At 38.8% G+C, this 22,774-nt stretch overlaps 3 protein-coding genes across 3 annotated transcripts; all 3 read right to left on the minus strand.

Annotated features, from left to right (window-relative positions):
- Positions 1 to 106: 106 nt before the first annotated feature.
- LOC127762342 (probable LRR receptor-like serine/threonine-protein kinase At5g45780) lies at positions 107 to 4,711 on the minus strand. The gene is made up of 11 exons (XM_052286821.1): positions 4,453 to 4,711; positions 4,231 to 4,363; positions 4,046 to 4,117; positions 2,666 to 2,809; positions 2,507 to 2,578; positions 2,348 to 2,407; positions 2,074 to 2,147; positions 1,853 to 2,005; positions 1,425 to 1,760; positions 791 to 1,182; positions 107 to 688 (listed from the first exon to the last, which is right to left on the minus strand). Exons 1-11 carry the CDS (start codon positions 4,559 to 4,561, stop codon positions 371 to 373), a joined length of 1,863 nt encoding a protein of 620 aa, XP_052142781.1. The 5' UTR covers positions 4,562 to 4,711; the 3' UTR covers positions 107 to 370.
- A 3,498-nt stretch (positions 4,712 to 8,209) lies between these two features.
- On the minus strand, positions 8,210 to 12,682 carry LOC127762796 (shaggy-related protein kinase GSK4-like). The gene is made up of 12 exons (XM_052287288.1): positions 12,410 to 12,682; positions 11,421 to 11,510; positions 11,272 to 11,331; positions 10,923 to 11,195; positions 10,754 to 10,828; positions 10,607 to 10,663; positions 10,062 to 10,202; positions 9,915 to 9,965; positions 9,720 to 9,815; positions 9,542 to 9,625; positions 8,812 to 8,913; positions 8,210 to 8,718 (listed from the first exon to the last, which is right to left on the minus strand). Exons 1-12 carry the CDS (start codon positions 12,527 to 12,529, stop codon positions 8,623 to 8,625), a joined length of 1,245 nt encoding a protein of 414 aa, XP_052143248.1. The 5' UTR covers positions 12,530 to 12,682; the 3' UTR covers positions 8,210 to 8,622.
- A 9,282-nt stretch (positions 12,683 to 21,964) lies between these two features.
- Positions 21,965 to 22,511, minus strand: LOC127761154 (uncharacterized). Its single transcript, XM_052285396.1, has one exon. It carries the CDS (start codon positions 22,319 to 22,321, stop codon positions 21,965 to 21,967), a length of 357 nt encoding a protein of 118 aa, XP_052141356.1. The 5' UTR covers positions 22,322 to 22,511.
- Positions 22,512 to 22,774: the final 263 nt, after the last annotated feature.

The following is a 22,774-nucleotide window of genomic DNA, read 5'->3' on the forward strand; positions in this document are numbered from 1 at the left end:
GTAGCATGAGCGTTTAGCATGTAGACTCGCAGGAATAAGCCGTCTCAGCGAAGAACATTTCATATTGATTCGTGCTTTTGGGCTCTTTCATACTGATTCTTGTAACTGAGAAAAACATGCAAGATGCAATGTAATTTTCTCGAGAACATATTGTAGGATGGGTAGCATACTGATTTGCACTGTACAGTGCATACGCCAACACGACCAGAAATGACCGATCTACCTAGCAGTTAGAGATTGGATCGTGAGGCATTTGCAACACCAGCAAACTCCTTGCAGATTCCAAGTAAAACTACATCCAGACTATACACGTTTTTGTACAATTGTCATCCTTTTGTTTGTGGTTCTCCCCCCTGATGTACAATTGTGATCATCTGGGACCAGATAGCTCAATTGGCTCTATTATGAAGGATGATGAATCATGAGGATCCTCATGCCTTACTGAGAAACTGCAAGATCCTCCATAGGGAGGCACTTCTCTATTCAAGTCGATGCCGTTCTCTGGCAGGGTGACATTAGCTTCAAGGGCATTAAGGACTTCTGACATCTTGGGACGCAAAATGGGATTGGTCTGAGTGCATTGCAGAATTACGTCAACAGAACACTCCAACTCGGCGAAATCAAATGAATCTTTCAGATCCCTGTCAACCAGTTTATCCAATTTATTTTCTTCCTTGACTTCTCTAACCTGCAGAGAATTAAGATTAGGTGGTAAGAAAGTATACAAGGATATGGGCATCAAATGACAGTAGTTAGGTAATTAGATAAAGATTGAACTAAAAGGAGATACCCAATCTAGAATCATTCCCTTCTGAGATTGCGCGTGCCCATTGCTCAAGGTTTTAGGCCCAGTGATCAGTTCCAACAAGAGAATACCAAACCCATAAACATCGGTCTTTTCTGAAGACTGTCCTGTTGATAAATACTCTGGAGCAATATGTCCAATAGTGCCCCTAACTGCAGTAGTAACATGTGATTCTTGTCGGTCAAGAAGTTTTGCCAATCCAAAATCCCCAACAATTGCTTCAAAACTTTCATCAAGCAAAATGTTAGCTGCTTTAACATCCCTGTGAATGATTTTAGGATTGCATTGTTCGTGAAGATACAGCAGTCCCCTGGCTGCCCCAACAGCAATCCGCATACGCTTGCTCCAATCAAGAGATGGTTTTCCATGATGGTAATCTACAAATTAACTGTGTTAGTAAGAGAGTGAAATGGAAAAGAAATGATAGGAGAATGATGCAAAATCAACCAACACAGGATCACAACACACATCTTTGTAAGGAAGCTATCATAGTTTTACATAATCATCATTTTAGCTTTTGGATCAACAACAGTCTACCTTCAATAAGAACTACAACTGGAAACTGGCCCAGCTATATTAAAACATAAAATCAAAATTTGTTTTGGACGATTGTAATTACCTCTCAAGCGATCAGCAACACTGCCATTTGGCATATATGGATATACAAGCAACCTTTCTTTTGAGGTCATGCAGAATCCATATAACCGCAAAAGGTTCCTGTGCACAGCTAGACCAATCAACTCCACTTCTGTCTGAAATTGAACTTCACCAGTAATATCAGGATCTTTTAGTCTCTTTACAGCCACCAAAGCTCCATTTCTCAGACAGCCTTTATAAACAACACCAAAGCCACCTTGACCTAATATGTTCTTTGAGTTGAAATTGTCAGTTGCACTCTGAAGCTCGTGAAATGAGAAGTGCTTTAGATGGCCCAATTCAATTTCAAGATCTTGGTCTAGAAGTAACAAAAGAAAAGAATGTTTATCAGATGCTATATATTCTGAACTCTGCAATAAGAGAGTAGATGCTTAACCCTTTGAAAATTACCAGCAGAAGCAAAAGGCAAGCGCCATCTGCAATATTTTAGCCAACAAATGACAAACAGAACAAATACTGTGGCACAGATGATGCTTAATGAAATTGCCAGAGCTAGTTGATGATGGCTGTTTGTTTTTTTCGACGGGCTAGAAATTGTTGATTCTGCAAAGGAAGGCAAATTAGGTCCAACAGATAAATATGCAAGCATATGACATCAGGCAAACAATTACCATTAGTTAATACTGTGAGATCTTTGCAACCATGCATAATTGATGAATTGCAAAGGAACCTGTTTCCTGCAAGACTGGAAATCAGAGGAAAGTGATCATCAGGAGGGTATTAAAACTGATGAGAAGGAACTATGTGCATATGCTTTGGGAAGGAATTATGTGCCTACGCTTAGTTTAGCATAAGAACACAGAAAATATGCAGGTGCCAAACACTTTGGTTAAGCAAATGGAAGGAAATAAGCAGAGCTTATCGTACGCACTCTCACCAACTTACCTGTAGTCATGTGCATAGATTTTTGGAACCGGGCCGCTCAAATTATTGGATGATAAATCACTGAAACAATTTTCCCATGTTGGGTAAAAATCAATAATTACATTTATACACAACATTTATAACAGAAGAGAGAATATAAAGTGGTGAAAAGAGACATACAGGAATGTGAGACCTGGAAGCTTTGCGACATCTTCAGGGATCTGTCCAGACAAGTTGTTCTTATCTAGGCGCCTGAAGGATTCACAAACAGAAGTCATATTTTGGGACAAGCAAAATATGTGGCACAAAATTTGAAGCAATATTTTGGCATCTGCTCACAGATAGTTTAATTCAGTCAGCCGCCCTAGAGAACTTGGGATTTCACCAACAAACTGGTTACCAGAAAGATCAAGAGCTTTCAGATTGGTCAACTTCCCAATCTCTGGAGGAATGCCACCTGATATCATGTTATTCTGTAGTAACCTGAATGAAGACAATAAAAATGTTGAGTAATCAAGTAATGGTATTTTGTTTCATTTTATGAGGACAGACAGAGTCAAGCAAACAAGTTCATGGGAATCAGTATGAATACACGATCAACTTAAGTATATGACACTGCAAGATGTAATATGCTCATGTCCTTACAAATAGGATGAAGACAATCAAATGTTGGACAAACCATACTCATAAACATTTCAATGTTATATTCAAATATGAATCAAATGAATATTCTATAGTGGTCACATAGTAATAGCCTTCAATCCACATATGCAGCACAGTTGATCATTCTGATTTGTAGGGTTAGCCAAAAGAAACATGAATCTCTCTACAGATTAAGATACATTTCTACTAAAGCAGTCAGTTTAGGTGACAATATACTTCCAGACTATTTATATACTAAAAATAATAATTGCTATAGAATCTGCATATAATTTTCACGTTTGGGTCTGTAGACAAACTTTGGTTATGAATTCTAGTGCTGCAAGGTTCAGAAAAATGTTTATAGAACAGAAAATGCACTAATTAGTGAGTCATGATTATCTCAACTCTTTATATGGATCTATTTCAATGATACTTAGACCAAACAAGGTGAGCCACACATTCATTATTACCAGGCCTTGAATCCTGAGAATGTCATTTATTATAACTAATAGGAAGTGTGACTTGCTCACATGAAAATGGTGCTCCAATGCTAGCATTGGAAATGCTTCAGTTGTACGAAAAGTGTCATTTGCCCACATGAAGGTCTATAAAAAATATTAAAAATGGAGATGCCATGGCATGGCATCTGTCCCCCACTCTTTTCAGATGAAGAAAATGAAATTTTATTCAGAGGTGCCATGCTATGTCAGCTGTCATCTCTCAAGTGATGTATTTTACACATCTGTCTTGGCCTGGCTCTGGAGAGTAAATGTTCAGTGTTCACGGACCCTACATGGAGTTCTCCTAAGTTCAACTACAAGAGACATAGCCCATAGGGTAATGCCCTCACTTTCCAGCTCTTTAACTATGGAGGTATCAATCGATCAATCACCAATCGGATGGTACCAAATCCAAAACAACAGTTGGGGAAAACTGATCCTACCAACCCAGCTCAACTAATTTTGCAGTGCTACGACTATGAGACAATCCGTGCTCACTAATAAATGCATTAATGGAACAAGAACAAAACCTTTGCATTTGATAAGGTTCGAATGAATTCGTTCAAGAACCCCTTACATTGTCTGCAGGTGGCTGAGGTTCCCGATGCTCGGCGACAGCGTCCCGGCCAATCCGTTGTTCGCCATCTGCCTGCAGCAGCACAGCAATCCAACCAAAACCGCCATAATCAACACCACCACCACGAGCAGTAGCAGCAGCAATAACAAAATCCCACGAACGAATCAGGAGAGGGGAATCCTCACAGCGAGACGACGAATCCGTCGGGGGAGCAGGCGACCATGGACCAGGTGCACGGGTCGACGGAGTTGATGTCCCACCCTCCCATCACCCCCTTCTCGTCCCGCATCCTGCTCTTCACCGCCATCAGCGCCGCCACTGCAAAAACCCCCCACATCATATCAAAACCCTAACCCACCTAGGGTTCCCGTTCCCCAACCAAAACCCACGCTACCCAACCCACGCACCTTCGTAGTTGAGCCCCTTGGGCGACAGCGGCGGGTCCCCGGCGGCGGCGACGGCCCACGCGGCGACCACCACCGCCGCCGCCACGGCGAGGGCGCGGGGCCCCGCCATGAGAGGAGTCCGACGGCGACGCCGGGGAGGGCGAGGAGGAGGCCGCGCGGGCGCAGCGCAGCAGCGGCGGCGGAGGCGGAGGCGGTGGCTTGAGGTGGGCTACGCTGCAGCAGGAGCTCGGGCTTGGCGGCCGTGGGCGCCTGCGCGAGTATAATACTGCCACTGTATCGAGCTAAGCGACGGGGGTGCTTAGCTTAGGCGGGGGGTGTGATTAGATTAGAGTTAAGATTAAATTAGCGCAATTTGGTTGGGAATTGGGCATCTTAATTACGAAAGCGATCGCTAATTGGGCCTTAATTACGTTTATCGCGAGTGGAGGCGGGTGGCTCTCTCCCTGCCTCGGGAATCGCGCTCCCAAAAAAGGCTCCCGATTTTTATTTATTTTCATTTTGTTTTTTTTTGGGATTCTTTTTTGTTATTTGGGTCGGTGAGAAATGTGAAATTGTAAATAGGTCCTCGAAATTATAAGTAGCTAGGGAATTGGCGCTTCCGGTCTGCCAATTACTTGAGCCCTCCTGTTGTTTTGCTGCTTGTTTTTTTACTGCTCCTGATTGAGCTAGCTCTGACACAACACAATTGTTTGTTCTCTTTGGGAACACTAAACATTTGTTTCCTTGTGACAGTTTCTAGACAATTTAACATTACTGTATGTGTGGACAAGAGGGCCATTAAAACACAGTTTTTTTCTTTTTTTTTGTAGGGAAGGAGGGAAGAAACAAACAAATGATGGCACTGGTCCTAGACAACAGTATTGGTTGTTGAGAAAATTGAGCATGCAGAGAAATGCCAGATTGGTATCGAGTCCCATAGTGCAATTTGGTTTGGATATTGAAGCTACAGAGGGTGGTAAGGTTAATTGTGTTTTCATTTTCTCGATATTTTATAGCTCAATGTTCTAGTACATTTTTTCATTAAATCTATGACTTGCCCCGAGCTTAATGTATATCCATATATTATACTCGTTACGAGGCTGGCCTATATTACAATATTATTATAGGTGGGCGAGGCATCAATAGATGTCAGCAGCATATTGCGCATATCAAATAAATTTAATGCCATAATTAGTCAATTTTTAATTGTATCTAGATTCGTGAAAAATCTTAGCTATTATTCTGTACACAACGGACTTAGATATCTTATATATTGGGCGATAAACAATCTGGGTAGCAACAGCTAACCACTCCTACGGTCCTATCATAGCTTCGATGTCAACAAAGATGGAGCCATAGAGGACCATCTCATGTGATTGCAACTAGATTTAGGTGCTATCCACAAGGAGACTAACAACACCTGTATTTAGATCCAAATACATTTCGTCATCACTCATCAGTACGATGGAGTTAATCACAAAATCTTTTCCTCTGCATTTCATTGTCCCCTGAAATTTTCTGTAAGGCACTTTATCTTGAAAAAACACGAACATGTAAATGGAGAAAATGTGTCCTTGGAATCAAAAGTTTATAAGGAAAAAACATATTTTACATCTTTAAAAAGTTCACTTTCATCCTTCACCTGTTATAAACAGATGTGATTTGTGCCATGTCAGCCACCACACATCACCACAAGCACCTTGCCATCCTTATTGCTTACTTTACCGTTTGTTCTCCGCAGTTAGAACAAGTGCACTAAGATTTGGCTGCTTCTTCTAAAAGTACCGATTAGGTTGTGGTGGAGAAGGGAACTGATAAGGCAGAGAGGATAAGCTGTTTCTTATGCAAATACAACATCTATTAATCTTTAAAAAAGTGAAAAACAAAGTGCTAAAGAGATTTATCATTTTCCGTGTGCATGTTTCCCAAAATGCTAAATGTTACTTTTTTTGCAAACAACATTCTATACGAAAGTTGTTTGAAAAAAATAATATTAATTTATTTTTTAAGTTGAAAATAATTAATACTTAATTAATCATGTGTTAATGGCTCATCTCGTTTTGTGTATCTTCTCACTCTTCTCTTTTCCCCTCCTCTCAAATACAGCCAGTGTGAGAGCAAACAAAATAAATAAAATTATACCATAATATTATGGTTTATGAATTAGAGATGATATGTTAAACGTGTTGTGACATCCCGGCCCAGGGCTTAATAGGATTAATAGAATACCCATATCAACAAGTTGCAACTTCTTTTCCGGAAGCCGATCTCCAAAGAACTCCCGGGTGCGCACGAGTGAGGACAAAGTGTGCCAACTTGTGTTGGTCTGTGAGGACAGTTTATGACCTATAAAAGCTATCATATGTAAGCGGGCCGACCTGGGAGAGGATAAAAAATGTGAGTTTTTCAACTTTAACTAATATTTAGATTATAATTTATAGAACTACATATTATCAGAATCTAGGTGAGAATATAGATTGCTTAGGGGAGTTAAAGACTGGATTATAATTTATAGAACTACATATTATCAGAATCTAGGTGAGAATATAGATTGCTTAGGAGAGTTAAAGACTTGAGAGGCTCCTCTCAAACATGGCCATTTCTTCTAGAATCTATAGCTCTTCAAACAGTCTAGACTTTTGTTCAGATTGTGAAAATATGTAGTTGTAGAATATAGTAAATGAATTAGAAGGAAAAAAATTAGCATTTTCGGATTCTCACCGGTTAGCTTCTCAAAACACTCAAGCTCTTCAAACAGAGCTAAATATGGGAGTGGGAGTAATGTCTTGGTTAGTGGGATTAATGTATGGTATGTTAATAGATTAATTTAGATGCAATGTAGCCTGGGATGCGCATTAGTCCAAGCATACTAATCTCCGGTAAATGTTGCCCAAGACGAAGACGAGAGCACAAGCACAAACTGCTTTTGCATGTGTATGGTCTATCCTGCCTGATGGTAGTACCAACTGCCAAGCCAAACCAGGGAAACCATGAACCATCGTCAGTACTTTCATTTCGGCTTGTATATGTCCACAATTGTAGTGCAAAAACAATCTGCTGCATCGTTAGGATGCCGATTCCTGCGACTGTGAGACCAGCTCAATCAACGGCCTTCAGAAAATTCAGATTAGGCCCTACAAAATCTGACTCCACCTGCTCACCTTAGAAATTTGCAGCACTGTTTTGTTCTAATTCCAACTTGTCAGTTGTCAGAATCGTGATTATTGACCAAAGAACTTTGAAATCATGCAGGTAGACAATGAAATCTGGGGACGGTGTGAAATGAAGAAGTCATCAAAGCAGCAAAAATAAAACAACACAGTATGTATATGCTTTGTTTACAGACTTCTATAAGTTTGTAGCCTTCCCATAGTCAACAGCAACTGGAAAAAAAAATAGCTATAAAAGATTAATAGAGCAGGTGTGTCAGCATGATGATAATAAAGCAAATAAATAGTGTTCTGCTCAACCACACTAAACAGACAGCATCTCTATTGATGAAAGGACCAGCCGACACAACCAATTGGTTCTCAACTGTTGCTTTTATTCTCTCAATATAGGATTGGTGCTGACACCTGCCCTAAATCCTTACACAACTCACAAATGCAGACCTCAAATATATTACTCATTTATCAACAATTTTATCCTAGTATTCCAGTGACAATGATAATCACAACATTCATCTTTGCAGCCAACAGATGAGGAAAGTTCTCTGAACCATATGGTAGAGGAAACCAGTAGGGGGGGGGGGGGGGGGTAAACAAGTTTGGGCATGGGGTATCATAACAAGAGATTTTTTCCATTAGGAACATTTACACAATTACATCGACAATAGGGCATGAGAAACACTTACAGGGCACTACAACATTAATCGTGGGAGAAAGTAGTACAGTACTTGGGATCTGATCCCTTTCAATAGCTTAACAATACACCATCCCCATTCCCTCCAGCTATCCCCACAGTACTTGGCTAATCCTGACCACCATGGCCTCCTAATAATGGAGGAGAAGCATTAAATTAACATGGGTTGGCTGTGCCTAGCACACCCCCCTCATATAACACATTGGCGCCAGCTCATGTTCAGCTTCCCAATAATGGTCAGATTCTACACCTTAAATGTGAGAACATGCAAGTTGCCCTTCGGCACAAACAAGCATCGGCTTCGCAAAGTAAAAATACCATCCAGCCGTCCTATGGTCCGGCAGCAGGCAAGAAATTGAACCCACAATGTCGCCGAGCATGCTCTGGTATCAACCTGTTGATGAGCTCTGGCGATAAATTCGCTAGCTGCAAATGAACAAGCAGGCACATAAGTCGGTCTTTTCATCTTAACTTAGTATTTTTGTTCATGAAAGGTATATCTGCCTAGAAATTACTTACTTCTTGCTTAAAGTTGAACAGTGGGGGGAATGGACGTCCATTTGGCAACCTTGCGTGGGGTTCTCGCAATTCATCAAAGAATGAATGTGCACATGCTTCGAGCTGTAAATTGTAATGGTGATTAATCAGCATATTGCATGAAGTTACACTGGTATGAATTCGAAAACACTGATCATATAAATTCAAGGGCAGAGAATGGCAGCATTATAGGAATGAAAAGTAAGATTGTTGTGGACTCCATATTCACAAGAACATAGTGAACATGAGAAATCCATAAACCTCTTGTTCAAAAAACTGAAATCAATAAACTGGTAGAAACTAGAAAGATAAACGAATATATTGATTATTTTTTTTCTGTTCCTCCTCGAAAACATCCACGCACATCCAAAATAAAGGGTTAAACATAATCTTTCCTTTTGCAAGAATATCCGATTAAATGCTGTACACCTTTAGGAGAGAATTAACAATGACATACTGGTGTTATCCAACCCAAATCCAATGATTGACACTAGTTTTATACCCACAAAATAAAGGATGCGTGAACAAATAAAATATATTGATTATTGATAGAAGATGTTAACAGACGAAAACTGAAAGTGATGGGCGGAACATGACCAATCAAGTTGAACGAAACAACTAATGCCATTAATAATTTGGAGCAATCATTAATAGGTAGATGGCTTCAACAGTTGACTTGAATCAGTCAAACAAAATGAGATGGAAAACTCACGGCAGTGCATCGTAGATTTGGTGAATACTGGAGAAGACGTGATGCAAGGTCAATTGCTTCTGGAGGCATCCGCTTGTGGAAAATCTGCAGCATAGGATTTGCAGGTTGTAATATGCACTAGTATCATAACATCAATTAAAAAAATTGAATGCTAAAGTAAACAAAACAATTCTAATACCTTGTGCCATGGGTGAGCTTTAATCTGAGGAAATCTGAATTCTGTGTAGTTGGGATTCATGCAGCGGATTTCCTCACGTGTTGGAGTACCAAGAACCTACCAACAAAGAAAATTCATTCAGTTTATGAAAATAGAAAAACATTAAGAAATTTTCTTTAGACCGCATGTACTGTAGAGCAGTGCCTAACATACTACCTTTATAATCTCGACAAGCTGATCCACTGCACTTTCACCAGGAAAGAGAGGCTGGAAAAATGGACAAAAAAGATGTTTAGTTCAAAGTTTGCTATAGTCAACCTGATAAAAAAAAAACAGTCAAAGAAGCCACAAACAGGAAATAACCTGGCCAAGGAGCAACTCAGCAAGAACACACCCAGCTGACCATATATCAATTGATGTCGTGTATTCGGTTGCCCCAAATATCAGTTCTGGAGCACGGTAATAACGTGAACATATATACGATATGTTTGCTTCACCTTTAACCTGCCCAGCGATTGAATGGAAAAGCAGATCAAAATGAGGACAGTAGAGTTGCATTACAGCAATATAAAAGAAAAAAGAAATACAGCAATGTGAGGTTGATCCAGAAATGCACTGTTTTTCCCCAGTTTCTAATTTGTCCACATGAAAACAGCAAGAAGATATTCTTGCAACAAAACGAACAAAAGATCTAATCCAGTAATTTAAATTATGTAAATCAAACTGCTAAATATACCCTCTTGAAAACCAGAAAGAATTGTGCTATACAAAAATAAAATAAAATAAAATGAGCTACTTCAGTATTTAAATCATGCGAATTAAACTGCTAAACTAAACCCTCTCCAAATCATAAAGAACCACTCCAATATAAATATCTGTAATCAACACTAAAATGTGCATTAACTCACCAACATTTTTGCGCTCCCAAAATCACATATTTTGACTTGGTGAGTAAGAGGATCGACCTATTAAAACCAATATAAAGTAAGAATCAGCTTATATTCAGATACTGTTAACCACGGGTTATTAAAATATCAAGCGTGAAATGAACATACCAAAAGATTCTGAGGCTTCACATCCCTGTGGCAAACTCCAGGTACAGTATGAATGTAAGCCAAACCACGGAATATCTATACAGAACAGACAAGCAATATCAATATCATGAATACAACTATGGAAACTAACAAAAAGTAGTAAGCAACTGTATTGTCAATAACATCTTACCTGGTAAACATACAATTTGACATATATAAGTGGCATCCTTTGGTTCATGTTGCTATAATGCTTCAACACACGATACAGTGACTCAGGAACAAATTCCATGACCAGGTTAAGGAAAAGTTCATCTCTGCTTGTTGTAGAGAAGAAGCAATGCTTCAAAGAAACAACATTGCAATGATCCATTGATCGCATAATCTGCAACTCCCTGTTCTTGTAACGCTTGTCCTGTAAAACCTTCTTAATGGCGACAGTCTCACCAGTCTCCAAACATTTTGCCTGAATGATAAAAGAAATACCAAATAAGAGACAAATAAACTTTAAAGGAGGACAATGTTACACTGCAGAAGTTTACCTGAAAGACGATTCCAAATGATCCAGTTCCCACAACTCGTTCTGCCATGTAGCTAATCGTCTACAGAGCACAAAAATCAACCCAAGTTAGATAACCTTACACATAAGATTGAATAACATATTGTGGCTTCCATTTATGTTATAATTTACCCTTTTAGGTTCTCCATTCTTCCCTCCAATCGTTGTGGAGATTATGTGGCCGGTGACAGGATCACTCCCTTCCATAAGAGAAGCACCGTGCTGTCATGTAGCAACAACCAGTGAGGCAAGGCAGAACATCAACAATCAACAAAGAAAGAAAAACCACTAAAACAAACAGGTTCATGACATCTACTGCCTCAATTATCTAAAGCGGCAGCACATCACTAATGATTCCATCCCATAGCACTAGAACTATAAATCCAAGCGATACATACTATCGACAATCTCCTGGATTGCTTCATTTCAAGGAGCTTGGACCAAACAGGTGACACAAATGTGCTGACTTGGCACGGCTGATTACTGCAAGACTAACTGCATACCGGCATTTACCCTACGAATTCATAACAATAAGCTAGCAAGAGTCCCAACAAGACTAATCAGATGACTTACAAACCTTGCTAATCGCCCCAACACCAAACATCGCATCGCGCGCTCATTCAAGGGCTCAACTCAACTGAATGCTCACCACCAAGGCGCTAACCAACTAATTGCCCCCTCACTAGAACAAATTAAACCATAAACAACCATAAATAAGTACTAGGAAACTAGTATCATCAAGCCGTCCAAGTTTGGACGCAGCTGGTGATGGGATGGAGAAGCGCTTGCATGGCGCACACGCAAAGGCCAACCCCGGAGGAGGGCAGCGCATCCCCTCCCCTCCCCTCCCCGCCAAGCAAACGCGCCATGCTGCGTCAACCCCCACCGCCCAATTCAGCTCGCCTCCGACCTCCGAGCACGAGCCGGCGCGCAAACCAGGGAAGCGGAACACCCACAGATCTACGACGCGGACCAAACCAACCGCGGAGACCAAAACCACCTAACGCGCCGCGGAAGACGAAGACGAAGACGAAGAGACGGCAGCAGCAAGCAAAACCGCAGATCTGGAACCCCCCCCCCCCCCCCCCCAGAGCAAACCAACCGCAAGTTTCTCCGCTCACCTTTTCACCGGCGGGGGCGACCGCTGCGGCGGCCGCGGCGGAGCGCGGCTGGTCGACCTGCATCGGGTCCGCCGCGGCGCCGCCTCCGGTGGGGTGGGGCCCGCCCGGCAGCGTGGCCATGGGGGGGGCAAATGGAGCGGCCTCCTCTCTCTCTCTCCTCCTCCTCCTCGGCTTCTCTCTCCTCTCGTCTCCTGTCCTCTCTTCTCTCTCCTCGGCGAGGAGGTTGGCTTGGCTTGGCTTGGCTAGGCGACCATGAGATGAGACCTTCCTTTTTTTTCCTCTTTGTTTTTTTATTCCCTTCTTCCACCACCCACTACAGGAAGACGGCGTTTTTTCATACAAGGGCTTGGAGTTTTGGGAAATAGCAGGCGGGGTCGGCTTGTCCGAAGCGAGGTCTTACATTTCAGCCCCTAGAGGGAGCTATTTGTGAATTTTGAATGTTTTAAGGGTTTTGTGTAAGTTTGTGAGGGGGGGACAAGGTCAATCTGTCAGTCTGGCGCTTGGAATCTCCCATGCGGGATTGAGAATTCCGTCATCTTTTCCTTTTTTTCTGGTTTACCCCTTTAGGAATTTGGAAATTGGATATTATGCCCTGTAGATTATTTGTAGCTTTCCGTTACTCTAGGCATAGGTTTAGTTCGAACGTACTTTGTTCGTACTAACTCATTTCCTCCCGTGTGAAAAACGAGTTAGCGCACAATTAAGTACGTAATCCCTCTATCAAAAAAAAAAAGTAACCTACGAAATGATGTACCCGTCTAGTATGTACAGATTTATTATATTAGAAGTTTTTTTATGGAGGGAGTACTTGTTAAAATGCTTGATAAATATAAAGTAAATTGCATCATCAGTACACGAATTTGTCAGGTAGGTGCAATCTAGTGCACGAACTTGTAAAATGCTCGTTTTGGTGCATAAACTTGTCTGGTGCGTGCGGAGGAAGGCGAAAAGGACGCTACATGACTAATCTTATTGATTTAGAGGTTGATTAAACATATATCTGAGAAGGTTGCAATTAGACATGCACATCTTCAATAAAAAAAATAGAATATGATATAGTGATAGTAGAAAAAGATGAAGAAAAACCAAGCAATGCCAATGATATTTTGGTCCTCGTTTGCACGAACTAGACAAGTTCACGTACTGAAACGGGTATTTCACAAGTTTATATACTAAATTACACACATCTAACAAGTTTGCGTACCACCAATACAATTGACTCTAATATTATTATTATGATTTTTGAAACAATATTTTATAGAATTTTTTTGTAAAAAAATAATATTGCTTGGTATTTTGGGAAGTAGTGCGCGAAAAATGAGAGAGTAAAAGATAAGAAAGAGGATTAGCGAATACACCTTAGAAGTTTCAAAAGCCGTGTTAAAAAGGATCCTCCTTGTCTGAAAGGCGAAAACAGTGTAGGAAGGTGTCATGGTTACGGATAAGGTACCTTATATTAATTCAATGATTTATGAAATATACAGATACGTCACACCTTCGTATGCGTGATAGACTTCCGTATACGATAAGAAAATCGACAAGAGATTATAGAAATAATCCTCACGGATAGAAAAGGGTTAGGATTATACTATATCATGTAGGGTCCGAGGTTTCCGAGTTCTACTTGGAGACTAAGGGGATTCACGGTATAAATACATACCCGCTAAGGGTCCAGGGTATCGAATAATAGCACCAGCCAACCCGCCACCATAGAAGCAATCCAGAGTACTTGAAGCCTACTCGCCAGTAGATCACGTCGAGACTCTCTTGACAAGGATCTCGCTGGTAGCCTCAGAATCAGTTGTTCTCTATTGTACTATGTGGATTTTCATATCAATCTCATATAAACTAGATTAGGACTATTATCTTACGAGGGGTCTGAACCAGTATAATTCTTGTCTTTTTGTTTGCTCGATGTAGAATCGTATAGATCATCGTAGCAACGTACCCCAATACCCATACTATTCGGTCTATGGGTATCCCCGCCGACAGGAAGAAAAAATGAACATGAATATGGACAACTATGTGAATAAAAGTAAGGACCCTTTCCTCTGTAGGAAAAAACATAGAAATTTTCAAGGATTTTAATTTTCAAGGATTTTTTTTATGAAAGCCTTTGAAATAGAGGGTTGAATCCTACCCTATCCTTTGAAATACGTACGGAATGGACAATCTTATAAAGATCTTAAAGAAAACTTAGCAAGAGCTACAATCTTTTGGAAAATTTTCTTTGAGTCTATCTCTCTTATCTGATTCTTGTGTTCTTCTTATGGTCCAATCAAACGGGTTTTCTACATTTTTCCTGTAGTTTGCAATCATTTGTTTTGCACTTGCATTTTCTATCAGAATCCTATATTTTTTTTATTCTTATGTTTTTTCATTCTTATAATTCAAAAAGGTCCTTTTGCAGGTATTTTATCGGGCTAAATTTTACTACTATTCTAATTAGAATCTCCCTACCATTTTACATTAGCCGGATGTTTCTATCTGCTTAATGAAATATTCGTGGTCTTTAAGAAAATTCTTCCCACTGTTATCTACTCCGTACTCCTGTTTTTTTTTTTTCGAATATAGAGAAGTCGCGCACGTTTTCATTTGAATCCTTTTTAGTGTTTTTTCTAAGGATCGGTCGATTTCAATACAAGTACAGTGAATTGCGTGGTCCTGTTTGGGAAGAAAACAGCTGCATGGTCTACGATTTGCATTTGAATTTTTTTTAAAAGAGATAAATTCATGTGAGAACAATATCCTACGAAATCTACTTTACTACTACTAAATATCTACAATTACTTTACTAATTCATGTGAGTAGGAGTAGTCTAGTACTCGGTGTATTGCATGTCAACGTCTCATAGGTAACGTAGACAAGTTTTTACACAAATACTACTGTACTTCAAAGTCAGCAATTGATTGGACAGCTGATATTATTGATTGATTCCCACTAGACTTTGTTTTCAGTATGTCGCCAATACTATTCCAGAGTTTTTTTTTCCAACCGCCATTTGTTTCACACTATATACGGTGTAAAGTTTCGGCATATCACGTCAAGTACTCTCCCGTCCCATAATATAAGGGATTTTGATCTTTTGCTTACACTGTTTGATCACTCGTTTTATTAAAAAATTTGTATAAATATAAAAAACGAAAAGTTATGATTAAAGTACTTTGGATAATAAAGTAAGTCACAAATAAAATAAATAATAATTCTATTTTTTTAATAAGACGAATGATCAAACAGTACAAGAAAAAAAAGTCAAAATCCCTTATATTATTATTATTGAACTGAGGGAGTATTATATAGGGTGTCGCATAGGGTGTTCATGCACTAATAAAAAAAAACTAATTACAGAATCTGTCAGTAAACTACGAGACAAATTTATTAAGCATAATTAATCCGTCATTAGTAAATGTTTACTGTAGCACCACATTGTCAGATCATGGCACAATTAGGCTTAAAAAGATTCGTCTTGCAAATTAGTCGCAATCTGTGCAATTAGTTATTTTTTACCCTATATTTAATACTTCATGTAGGTGTTTAAACGTTTGATATGGCATGGTGAAAAATTTTAGGGTGGGATCTAAACAGGGCCTATCTCTGTCTCAAAAGACAACGCTCCCTTTGTCTTATTACTCTCTCCGTCCAAAAAAACTGATACTTACATCATAGTTATATTAATACTAATTTCATCTATCACCTACCTCCATCTCACAATATAAGAACTTATGATCGGATGTGATGTTACCTACTCCCTATCTAGATATATTGTACTAAGAATATTCTATTTGATTCTTATATTTTTGATACAAATATAGTACTAGATTGCTATATTAACGAGGACATAGAAATCTTTTAACATTTTCTTAACGTGTCTTCCACTAGCTAAAACTACATGAACAAAGGGAGAGGGGCTATGTTCGAAGGCCAGAGCTGCCGCTGCCGTGCAGCGCCATACAAATGAACGATCGATTCATTGTAGCAGCTGTTGCAGCGCCAACCATACCTATGGGTACCGAACAGACCCTTGACTAGCAGGATTTTTTAGAGTAACATACTAACATGCAAATTTTATAAAATAGTATGATATTCAGTCCAAGAAATTAATTCTAAATGGTATGTATAATTCAACCTTTCCTTACAGAGGTTTTACCAGAGGTTAATCAGAAGGTAAAAAAAAAAACCTTTTCGATGAGTTCCACGGGTTTGCTCAAATTTTTTATTGTATTATTATGTAAACTAGAAAGAAAGCCCACGCATATGAGCGGGCACCTTATTTATTATCTATAGAAATAATGTTAATAGAATTAAGTCATATTTCACCATGCATATTATAAATGGTAGATTTCAACTTATAATTAAAAAAAGTCTTTGTCGCTAAATTGACCCTAGACTTTGATAAACGATAAGAATGTTTCTTATATTCAAGCAAAAATCACTTTTGTCTAGATTACACGTAAATTCGCCTATTATCACCATTACTAATTATCATTGTTGCTTGATGCCTTTTTAATAAATGGAACTACATATGTATCACCAAAGTAAGCCTATTAATCATTAATACATAAAACATTAATCTCCACTACATACCTAAATGTTTGTCAACTCTTATTTCTAAATCTATAAAAAAATATTCTAAAAATACCGCTTCTATTGGTTAAAGGGATAACACTGTTAAAAATTAGACATGAATATACCCTCTAATGGGTGGAGCTACCAAGGATTTATTTCTCTAGTGCCTTCAAACATGGGTTTCGCAGCGACGTACTTGTGCCTCTCAAAGCCAGTGTGGAGCATAATTCTAAGTCTTATTTCACTATCAGCACCCTCAAAGATTATTGCATTAGTATGTAGGAAGTTGAGTACTATTGTCAACGGTGGCCTCCATTGAGTCTGTCTCAACTCAATCATATTTGCGTCCCTCCTATAGTTGTGTTAACTAGCTAACTGCTCGATGCCCTTTAGGAAAGAAAGAGAAGATAGATGTGATGAAAATAATTCTTTCCATAATTTTTTTTACGTTTTGAGTAGAGACAATTTGTTTATAGTGTTAATCAGTACTGCTTAAATTTTTATGGAATATATAAAATATTCTCTTTTGAAATGAGTGAGATTGATCATTAAGAAATGTATCGCTAAATATACATACAACCGTAACAATCTTTAGAGTATCATATCAATATTTATATTTTGATAAAGATATATATTTTAGCGTCTAGTTTATTTTCGTCACCTATTGTTCATAACATGTCTATCAATTTAAATAAAAATCGATGGCGAGATTACACAGTGCCAAATGACGGTCTAAGAGTGCTTGTAGAAGCATCACGTGACCATATTTGTGAAGTAATAAATTTTATTTTTTTTATAGAAAATCCTATTTTAAAAAGATCGTCTATTTTTTAATGATGATTCTGACATGTACATATATTTTTCTTTAGGGTTTTATAGCTTTTTTAACGTACGTCCTTTTTTTTTCAAATGAACAGTAGGTAAATGTATTTTTTCCATCGGTAAACGGTACGTACCCTTTGTTTTGTTTTTCAAATGAATATAGTACGTAAAGGTATATTTTTTCCGGCCCCATCGTACGTTTTCCCGGTATGCAGACTCTTTTTATTAGGTAAGTATAAACGGATTCTGTTATATAGGAGTGTTTGTAGGAGCGCCACATGGTAACTTAGTAGTGTTTATAGAAAGATTAAAGGACTTTTAAGTATATAATAGATAGATAGATATTGGCAAGAGACTCTGCATGCGTCTCTGCCTCTCAGAATGAAAAAGAAAATTCTAAGCAGAAATGGACTCCATCTGGATGGGTGGGTTTAGGCCTTTAAGGTTAGAAGGGCCCATCTAGTTGGAGAAGAACTGGATCCAAGTTTAACTGGCCCTTTCTGAAACTTGCACGGCCCAATGAAGAAAACTTGGGACGACAATTAGGCCCATTTGCCCAAACAAATTTGGTCAGCCCATCAAAGAGGTAACGAGGCTCATGCTGATGGTGCTGAGACTTGGATTTCGCCACGCCGGCCACTACAGGAATAAGTTCATCGGAGGTACCTCAACTTAACAACAAGATTTTTTGAGGTCTCTTAACCACAAAACCAGAAATGTGTACCTCTAAACTTACACAAACCGTGCACTCAAGATCCTATAGCAGTATATATAGGTGGTTTCGCTGACGTGGCATCCTAGTCAGTAAAAAGAATTTTAAAAATACGTGGGACCCAAATGTGCAACTGACATGTGGGTCCCACGTATTTTTTTATTCTTTTTGCTAACTAGGATGCCACGTCAGCGAAACCACTCATATATAATGCCATAGTACCTTAAGTGCACGGTTTGTGTAAGTTTAGGGGTGCACATTTCTGGTTTTGTGGTTAAGGGACCTCAAAAAATCTCGTGGTTAAGTTGAGGGACCTCCGGTGAACTTATTCTGCCACTACACTGGCGTTTGCTAGGGTTTGCAAGTGTGAAACACCTAGGATGATAACCAATAACCAGTACTAATTCCTTAAAAAAACTAACATTGTCTCAAAATATAAGAAGCTACTATTAGATGTGACACATCATAATACTATAAATTTAGACCAAGAGTTTATCCAAATTCGTAGTACAAGACCAATGCAACAATGATAGCCTTTGCAGGTTGTAGCTGTTTTTGCCAGCAACTACATTGGCGTTTGCTAGGGTTTCGTATCAAAAACTCTTAAGAAATCAAACAAATTCATTCTTTTAATTATAGTAGTTAATACTTAATTAATCATGTGTTTTTTATTTGTCTCGTTTTGTAACACATGATTTTAGAAACACGAAAATAGAAAAGAAAACACAGGATTGAAATATCATATATATAGATGAATTCCATAGGAATCCAAAACACTGATATTAGAAAGATAATGTGTTTGGATGTTTCACAGGAAAATATCTCGGGAATTCAATAGCTTTTTAGAGAGAAGAGAGATAAAGAGAAGATGCATTGTACTTTTCAAAGGAAAAATAAAATGAGGTGTGAGCTCAAGTGAAAAATTCTAATAGAATTGAACTATGGGAAAACAATCCAAACGAAACAACCAAGTAGGAAAAAATCCTATGGACTTGAATCCTTCAAAATCCTATGAGAATCCTTTAGTCCAAAGGAGCCCTATTAGCTTCAATATGACAGCAGTTCAATCTTTAATTTTCTCAGTTATAATCCGATCAATCTCTCGGCATGGTAATTAGGCGCATGCATGATGGAGCAGCATAGTCCAGATATGGGAGTATTAAAAAATCGCAGCAAGTTTTTTTTTGAGTCGAGAACTTTCAAATATAACTATATTTTAACTGCACTGTAACTACATCTACACTGTAACTATAATATATAAAACTTGCATTCAATTATTATTTAGTTAGCTATCACTGGGATCTTACACGTGACATGTGTGAAAATTTCTTTTTCTAGCATTTTTTTTCTTCATGCACAAATCTCGAAACGATTAAATGGTGACAAATCTAAAAGTTTTGGAAGAAAAAAAAAACTTGCGAAAGTTTTCTAGCAAATCAGCCAAAAGTAGCACACATGCATATCCTGATATATATACTCTTTACAGGATCTACAGATCTTTCTGTCTTATGTCGTCTCCCTGCTAGTCCCTACTACCGATCATTCACAACCTTCCAAATATGTTGCATGTGCCAATGCTCTGCTCCCAGCTGGTTTAATTCGATCGCCATGGGAAGTTTTGAGGGAGGATCGGTCGTCTACCATGCAAAGGAGGCATGAGTTACTCGTTTGTTGGTCCATGCATATACAATTATCCATTGCTGCTAGCCAACAAGACGAAGCTATACGCCCGTGATGAAGGGATGGGCCTTAGGATTGAATGGAGGGAGGCTTATCTTCTCTTCTTTTTCCTCCATCCTCCTCTACTCTTCTTTTCCCTTCCCTTTCTCCTTCTCACCATGGAGATGGAGATCCAATGAGGTTGGGGGCAGGGCTTGAGCCAACCATATTGGATCTGCCCCCTACCCAGTAGTATATAGGATCAATCGAGCTACAAAGCTAAGGGTTTGTTTAGTTGGCAAAAAAATTTACCTCTGCATATCACATCGGATATACGGACACACATTTGAAGTATTAAATGTAGTTTAATAACAAAACAAATTGCATTCCTCCAAGAAACCGCGAGACAAATTTATTAAACTTAATTAATCTGTCATTAGCAAATGTTTAGTGTAGCACCACATTGTCAAATCATGACGCAATTAGGTTTAAAAGATTCGTCTCGCAATTTCCCGGCAAACGGTGTAATTAGTTTTTTTTTATATATTTAATACTCTATATATGTATCCAAACATTCGATACGACAGCGTGAAAAATTTTGTTTGTGAAATAAACAGGCCCTAAATAGGATTGTAGTGATGGACCGATCGTATCAATCTTCGGCAAACTCCATCCTTATAAGTGCTTATCTCCGCTACTTTAAAAACAAACTCGTACTCCTAACTCCTCATTTCTCACAGCAGTAGTTCATAACCACCTTCAAATACCACCCACCCAAAATTTTGATACGAAAATCAAATCGAAAAGCCAGATAAAAAAACTAAAACACCAAAATTTTGATCCGGATAAAAACTCCTAAACCATATAAATCTCAATCCCACTTCAATAGACAGGGGGGCTTGAGCCTTATACATGTTTCCAGAATCTAGTTTAAATTTTGTTAAATCATCGTGTAGATTCAATACTATCAATTGAGCTCTATCTTAACTAACGCTAGCCTTTAATAATTTTCTGACTCCGACACTGCTAGGTCGTGAAAGAAGAAGCTAGTGAGATTAGTACGTGTGTGTCTCCCTACCCATCGCCGGCCATCACAGTAAGGTCCCCATCGTTTGTCTTATTTTCTAAGAGCATCTTCAGCAATAGGCTTTATTTTAAAGCCCCTAAAAGTTAAATGAGGGCTGCCCCCATCTTTCAAGGATCCAAAAAAATACCTCCAACTTTAGCAATAGCCCATATTTCTTAGCCCCTACTCATGTTTCTCTTTATTTTAACATGCAATCCTTGTTTACACTATGTTTAACACCACAATAATTAAACATAAATATTTCTAACGCGTATAATTGAACCATAGTTAAATTTACAATTTCAAACGCCACAATTCAAATCCAAAATCAAAATTTTCAAACATGTAAATATGGTGTGGGCAGAATGCCATATACAACAACATGCAACCAAAATTTATAGTTCACCAATGAAAACGAAAATTGCTCACCAACATGTCATTGTATGTCTCCATATCACCACAATAGGTTATGTGAACCCAGTGATGCATTATTTTTTTTTTGCGGAGATGCACTATATAATTTAAAAATAACACACCCTACAAGAATGAATGGTTCGATCATAAAAATAACAAATCTAAAAGTAGTACATATCCTACTAGCAAATGACACTTAGATAATTGCAGAAATTAACACAAAAGGACTCCAAGAACCAATCGTGGAAATGACATATCCTACTAGCAAAGGACACGTGGATCATCCAAAACGATCCAACTTATTCCATCGAAGTGCTCAAACTTCTCCATTACCGTCACCAAACTCACCTCCAAAGCCACTACTACCATCAAATCCACCATTGAGGGCAGCCACCTTTGAAGCTGCAATTTGTGTCCTCATAGCCAACACGTATATTCTCACATCTGGTTCCAATGTGGAAACATCACAAAACATGATCTTCTGTTCTTGATCCCACACTAACTTACGCTCAGCAAATAAGAGCTTGCGCTCTTGAATCTCCTTAGTTTCCTTCCATCTCTCTTCTTTCACTTTAGCTTCTTTCTCTTTGGCGTCAAGCAAATCTTTCATCGCCTCCTTGTATGGTCCATCTTCTCCATTCTTCATCTTCTCCTTTGCTTGCTTCCTACCCATTGGTCTTTTTTTAGCACTTGGCTATAATAAATCAGGAGTTGTACTCTTCCTAGCATCATCTCCTTCTTCATCTTCTTCACCAGCACTCTCAATTGGGGTGGAAGACTTCCTAGACCTTGGCCTCTTGTGGGATTCTAGAGTTTGAAACTTTGGAGAATTCCTCAACTTGAGCCAACAATGATTAAACTGAAATGCCCTATTCTTCGATGCATTGGATGAGTACAATGCCTCAGCTTCAAGAACCTGAAGCAAAATTCAAGTGTTAGTTCACATACATACAAGATTGTTATTAATAATAATGAATAAACAATTTAACTTACAAGCTCTTGATGTGGTATGCCACTTGGATGTCGACGCTCAATTTGCTCGTAGCAGCCCTGAAACTTGCTTACTTCCTTCTGAATGTTATCCCAAAGTGCTCAAGAGAGTTTGCATTCCTATCAGACTCAAAAT

This window comes from Oryza glaberrima, chromosome 2 (genome assembly GCF_000147395.1).
Source record: "Oryza glaberrima chromosome 2, OglaRS2, whole genome shotgun sequence".
NCBI classification, from domain to species: domain Eukaryota; kingdom Viridiplantae; phylum Streptophyta; class Magnoliopsida; order Poales; family Poaceae; genus Oryza; species Oryza glaberrima.

What these genes read in the sequence shown, in the direction of transcription:
- LOC127762796 (XM_052287288.1), bottom strand. Translation starts at nt 12,529, where the DNA reads ATGGCCACGCTGCCGGGCGGGCCCCACCCCACCGGAGGCGGCGCCGCG. An exon ending in AGAATGGAGAACCTAAAAGG is followed by an intron (nt 11,332 to 11,420) that starts GTAAATTATAAC and finishes TGTGCTCTGTAG; the next exon opens with ACGATTAGCTACATGGCAGA. An exon ending in TGAAGCCTCAGAATCTTTTG is followed by an intron (nt 10,664 to 10,753) that starts GTATGTTCATTT and finishes TGGTTTTAATAG; the next exon opens with GTCGATCCTCTTACTCACCA.
- LOC127762342 (XM_052286821.1), bottom strand. Translation starts at nt 4,561, where the DNA reads ATGGCGGGGCCCCGCGCCCTCGCCGTGGCGGCGGCGGTGGTGGTCGCC. An exon ending in GACGGATTCGTCGTCTCGCT is followed by an intron (nt 4,118 to 4,230) that starts GTGAGGATTCCC and finishes GTGCTGCTGCAG; the next exon opens with GCAGATGGCGAACAACGGAT. An exon ending in AGGGAATGATTCTAGATTGG is followed by an intron (nt 689 to 790) that starts GTATCTCCTTTT and finishes AATTCTCTGCAG; the next exon opens with GTTAGAGAAGTCAAGGAAGA.
- LOC127761154 (XM_052285396.1), bottom strand. Translation starts at nt 22,321, where the DNA reads ATGGGTAGGAAGCAAGCAAAGGAGAAGATGAAGAATGGAGAAGATGGA.